This window comes from Micromys minutus, assembly GCF_963924665.1.
Source record: "Micromys minutus genome assembly, chromosome: 1".
Classification (NCBI taxonomy): Eukaryota; Metazoa; Chordata; class Mammalia; order Rodentia; family Muridae; genus Micromys; species Micromys minutus.
In genome coordinates this window covers 145511725-145517724 of record NC_137969.1, presented here as the reverse complement: position 1 = coordinate 145517724, position 6000 = coordinate 145511725, and the positions used below count along the sequence as shown (strand labels likewise).

The window sequence follows — 6000 nt, the reverse complement described above, 5'->3', positions numbered from 1 at the left end:
GAGTGTGACGCCAGCTTAAGCTACACAGTAAGATCATCTCAAACAACAAGCAAAGCAAAATGGGCCTTAATGTGCTAGGTGTGGTTCCTCATCCCTGTGATCCCAGCACCCAGGAGACAGAGATGGGGTGGGGTTGGAGGTAGGATAATTACAGTGAATCCAGGGCCACCAGCTGACATGTTAGCATGGGAAGCAGAAGTCTCATAAGCTCCTAACTTTAGAGGAAGAGCCAGAGGCAATTAATAACTCTTGTCATCAATTCCCCAGGGATGATGCTACTAATTGGTACCTCGTGGTCAGCCCAAAAAAGCATGTACCTATATATAAGGAACACTAAATGGATTCTGGGTAGTGTTTGTATATATATATTCACATATATATGATAGTAATCTTTAAAAGCTATGACTTTGGTGGAGGGAAGAACAGGAGGGGTTAAGGGAGGAGTGTGAGAGAAATGATACAATATTATACACACCTATGAACTTGGAAAAGGAACTGGGCTGGCGTTGGGGATCAGGCCTGGAACAGGTGGTAGCTGTCTGTGGAGTGCCAGCCAATAGTATCTGATTTAGAATCGGAGGTGGGGACAGGAGTCTAGTGAGCAACCTGTGAGTGATAAGCGAGGAAGGCTACTTAGAAAAGCCTTTTCCTAGTTAACAAATAAAAAGACACAGAGATTGCAACAAAATTCCAACCCCTGCCTGAAAACAGAGAAAGGGAGGGCTGAGGGTCTAGTATTGTCCCCTTAAACAAACGGGTACGGGACAGAGCAGTTAGGAAGTTCAAGACCATCCTTCTACATTCGAGTTCCGGGCCATCCCAGGGCGCATGAGACTGTCTTAAAAGTTTAAACAGGGAAGGTGAAGCAGCTGTTCCCAGATACTGCCATTTCTGCCATACTCTGTTAGTCTAACAAATCACTACATCTATCCTAAACCAAAGGGAGAAGAGTCGGTCGGTTCCTCTCGGTGGAAGTGATAAAGAATTTGCCACCATTCTCACACCATCCCTTCATTTTGCTCACCGCTCAGCAAAGCCTTTTGATTCCTGTCTCCAGATCATCAGTAGTCACAGGGTAGAAACAGACAGTTTCGGAGCCAAGGCCCTGAATCCTGAAGCAACTGTAAAGTGTTCCCCAGAATCCTTAACAGATTGTGTCTGGGCCCTCTGAAGATGCCCAGATGCCTTACTAGAAAATGACATAGTAGGGACAGGGGACATACTACAGTAGGCACACTGTGGGCCTAGCATGTAAGAAGCCCTGGTTTTGATCCTTCAGCACATCATAACCCCAAAATGGTGATCGCCATACTGTCTGCACTGGACAAGTAAAGGCAAGATCAGAAGGTAATCATCTTCCTACACAGCAAGATTGAGGCCAGGCTGGGCTACATGAAGCCCTGTCTTACAACTAGAAAAAAAACAAACAAAAGGAAAAAACAGCATAGTAAAAACTAAAAGAAAATGAAGGAGAGAGAGAGAGAGAGAGAGAGAAAGAGAGAGAGAGAGAGAGAGAGAGAGACTGCAAGGTGTGTGCGTAGTTCCTACACCATCTCTCCTCATTATTTGTTTTTCTCACTTATAATCTTTGATACAAAGTAACAACATGGACACCACCATTTGGAAAGTATGACAAGAAGGAGGAGGAGGAGAGGAAAAGACATCTGTGTAGGTGCAACTGTCCCGAGTCTATGTAGTTCACCAGCAACAGCATAACTTTCGCTTAAGTTCTTTTCTTTCATTCCTTCTTTTGTGTTCTTCTTTCTTGTCTGCTTTCTTTCCTCTTGTGAGACAAGGTCCCCCCATATACTGCAGGCGGGCCTCCAGTGCCACAATTACTTGAATGCTTTCCATCCTGGTTGGTTGAGTCCTTCATGGTGAGGACAGCGGCCTGGCCAGGAAGATGTCTGTCCAATCTTCCCTGCCGATGGCATTGGTGACGGATGACTCTCTCAGCTGTTGAGCACACTAAAATCTATCCCGTGGTATTTCACCCCCAGCTGGTAAAAACTAACTTCTCAAGGTTGCTCCCTGTCCACTGATTAAGCACAGCGGGGACATTTAAGGCAGGCCTACATCTGACATATGTCAGAATTTGGGGATATGCCAATTTGTCTCAAGGACTACCCTGTTACCGTGGCTTTGTTGAACTTGTAGTGAGTGTAGGTATTTCTGTCCACCCAGTCTACCGTACTAGCCTCTTCCCATTAATGAAATCACACCCACATCCCGACTCCAGTTCCTCTATGAACACACTGTGTGTGTGTGTGTGTGTGTGTGTGTGTGTGATAGAACTCACCCTTATTCAACTAATCGTGACCAAGGCAGAAAATAAACACCTGCTCGACATGACTTGCTTCTCTGTTAACAGCCTTCAGCCTTCACAGAGACTGATCTCCAGGACTTGGCACCGCAAACCCTGTAGCATAGGGCCTACACTACTCAACAGTTAACTCCTTGTCTTCCGGGGTTTTGCTTTCACTCCTACAGCCTTTGCCTTCAGTGTGTGGAACGCCTCCTCCTCACTTTCAGAGGACACACCCTGACCTATTTCTGAAGACTCAGTTCAACCCAACAAGGCAAATGTCTCTGCAGGCACAAATCAGCGGGCACCTTGTAAAAGCATTCGTTATATTGTACTAAAATCTTCGGAGGAACCGGGGAGATCCTCTGGAGCAAGGGAAACCTCGGGTCCAGCAGGAATTCCCCATGCATGGCCCAAGCAGGGATCTGCGGGAGACAGAGAGCGGCCGAGCGGACAGGGAAGGCCGATTACCGCGCCTCCTGCAGGGAGAGGATGCAGGCGCAGCGCCCGCCGAATCGCAGGGGCCGCTGCAGGGCGCATGACTAGAGGTCTCCGCCCGGCCCCTCCCGCTTCTCGGCGCAGTCTCCAGCCGCCACCCTCGCCGCCGTCGCGGCTTGCTGGCGAGCCCCAGCGGCCCGCGTCACCGCTCTGCGCGCTCCCTGCACCTCCCCGGCCGCAGCAGCCGAGAAAGCGAAAGCCAGGCGGCCCGGGCATCCGCGATCGCGCCAGCTCTGTGCTGCAAGGGCCGTGCTCGCCCCGCGCCTGCTTCAGGGCTGAGTACACTGCGCGGGCGGCCGCTCGGCCCGCAGGGGGAGGACGCGGGAGTCGCAGCGCCCTGGGGCTTTGGGCGGCTGTTGCGCGGCCTTGGCCAAGGCTCTTCTCGCTGTTCGGTCGCGGGCCGCGCGCAGTATGGGCAGATGCTGCTTCTACACGGTGGGGACACTGTCTCTGCTGCTGCTGGTGACCAGTATCACGCTGCTAGTGGCTCGAGTCTTTCAGAAGGCGGTGGACCAGACGATCCAAAAGGTGAGGCTAGGCTGTGTGTATGTGTGTGTTGAGTATGTGTGTGTTTTTCCAGGCCGTTCCCCCGTTGCGGACCTCGTGTGGGGAGAGTTGCGTTGGCGCCGAGCCTGCAGAACACTGCTCTTGTTTTGCCCGCTGTCTCTCAGGGCTGGCAGGATGTGGAGACTTGAGGTGACTGTTTCCTTTAAATAACCTGTAGTCTACAGATCTTGACTTTGTAAGAAAGCCTTGAGTTTCCATCCTATCCTTAGCAATTCTCCCCACCCCTCAACGCACCCGTCTATGTTGATCCCTGTTTCCCTCGCATTTCACAAAGAAATAGAAATGCTTGAAAACACCGCAGATGAAGAAGCAGGCTTTGTCGGCTGCCCGCGCGGCCTTTGAAGAGGAGTGGGCCTGGGGGTGAGAAGTGGGTGAGAGGTCTATTGTGTTCTAGACTTTCTCGGCAGGGCACGGGAGGCCAGGGCAGGGGAGGCCAGGGCAGGGCCGGGCAGGGCAGGGCAGGGCAGATGGCCAACGGGCCAGGCTTTAGGAACGGGTGACATTTTATCCCGTTAGTGCTTTAGTGCTTAGTGGCTTTGTGTCTCGCGGACAGTCTCTGCTCTCTTTCCTTGGGTCTGATCCTTGGGGTTATCAGCCATTACTTGGGTGATTAAAAAATTGGGTAATTAAAGAATTTGAACCTGTCTCCCAGGGTGGGATGATTGGGGCCCGCGAAGCTGGTCATGTGGAAGACTTCTCTATCCTGGGACCGCCCAGGTCCTTTCTTTCTTTTACCCTTTCACCCACATTCACCAAGCGCGGTAGAAAGAGGAACCGGAGAGAGTTACTAGGATCACTTTTTCCTTTAAAAAGAAGGAGATGAATAAGTAAGTCACTGGAGTAGCCTTTTCTCGTTAGCATCATATTTACCCATGACGTCTCGCTGATCTCTACTGCTGTCGCCCGGGTACAAAGCTTAGGCTTGAGAATCTGCTTGGAGTCACTCTATTCCAGACTAATAAAATTAGTTGCCTTATTCCAAATGCCAGTAGATGAAGTCCCTAAACACATATTCCCAGTAGTTACTTGGAATCTGGCAATTAAAGATTTTTTTAAGTGTCAAAGCAAAGCGGTAATGAGATGGCATTGCCAAAAGAAGGCTAAGCCTACTGTGTGAGCTTCTCAAAGAATATTGTTGTCCTGAGCGTGTGTGTGTTCAAGGAGAAAAACAAACCCTTTCTCTCCTCCCCACATCCAAATTCAAGGCTAGTCTTAAAATCTTGCTTTGGTAGCTTGCATAAGGAAGACAATAGAATATAATGTGTGTGTGTATGTGTGTGTGTGTGTGTGTCTATGTGTGTCTTTGTGTTTGTGTGTGTATCTATGTGTCTCTGTATGTGTTTGTGTGTGTATCTGTGTGTCTGTATGTCTGTCTGTGTGTCTGTGTATGTGAGTGTGTGTGTGTCTGTATATGTGAATGTGTGTGTGTGTGTATGTCTGTGTGCCTGTATGTGTATATGTGTGTCTGTGTGTATGTCTCTGTGTGTGTCTGTGTGTGTTTCTGTGTGTGACTCTGTGTGTGTGTCTATGTGTCTGTATGTGAGTCTATGTGTGTGTGTGTGTGTCTGTGTATGTGTGTGTCTGTGTGTTCAGGGATCTGGTAAGATAAAGGCTTCTCTCAGCACCTCAGCCATAAACACTGATTCTTAGTGAACTTGGTTTTATTCAGGCAGGGCTATCTGGGAAGTAACGTCACAGAACCTGAGTTTCTGTTGGCCACAAGTGCTTTTCCTTGGGAAGAACCCGATTGATAAGTTACAGCACAGGACGCTTACAGAGCTGCAGACCAGTGTGCCACCTGATGTCTGATAGGGAGGAAATAGCGTCGTCATTTCAACAGATGGATTGGGGATGTCGTAAGTCAGCCAGAGGTTCCCTGGGAAACCTGTAGGGTCATCCCAAACAGAGGGGAGACCAAGGACTTTACAGATGACAAGGGCAGGGAATGAAGGCTGGCTCCATGCATCCACTGAGAAGCCAGGGAGGGACTACTTGTTGAGTCTTTTAGTTTTTTTCCTTTAGAGACAGAGTGTCATTCTGTAACAGGCTGGCCCTTGAACACACAGCTCATATCTCAGACTCCTAGGTTCTGGGATTGGTCACAAGCATGTACCCTGACACTTGGCTGTCATCTTTCTCATGGAGCTCAGGCTAGCCTCAAACCCTAGAACTGAGAATGATCCTCCTGCCTGAGTGTTGGGGAGACAAGTGTGCTTCACCACACATGGCTTATACAGCACTGCCACCGAACGGAGGTTTCTCGAATCTTAGACTCTCCACACTAGCTCTCCCCCAGCCTATAGTGTTTTTTATTCATGTTTCCTTGACTGTAAACCCTGAAATAATGACCAATGCATTTCAAGAAATTCCAAGAAAAAAAGTATGCTTTCCCTCCTGGGATGTAGTCGGGGTTTAATGAAACACTAGCCATTTTGTTTTTATTAGAAGCCACACAGTGAGTCTGAGATGAGAAATCAGACACCTTGTGTTCAGATCCCATATGTCCCACTCTGCAGCTTTAACCTTGAGCAAGTCACTTCTTCTGTAAGCCTCAGTTTCTTTTCTGTGAAGGTGGCAATGTGAGCCATCTTGGACTCAGTCGTGTTTCTGTGAAGCTCCTGAACTTCAAG

At 49.0% G+C, this 6000-nt stretch overlaps 1 protein-coding gene across 1 annotated transcript in view; it reads left to right on the top strand.

The window, feature by feature from the left end:
- Positions 1 to 2897: 2897 nt before the first annotated feature.
- SCARB2 (scavenger receptor class B member 2) overlaps positions 2898 to 6000 on the top strand; it is a 61642-nt gene continuing 58539 nt past the window's right edge. The window contains exon 1 of the mRNA XM_080932282.1: positions 2898 to 3331. Within this exon, the coding sequence (XP_080788408.1) occupies positions 3215 to 3331 (117 nt within the window). The 5' untranslated portion in view covers positions 2898 to 3214. The remainder of the gene's footprint in view (positions 3332 to 6000) is intronic.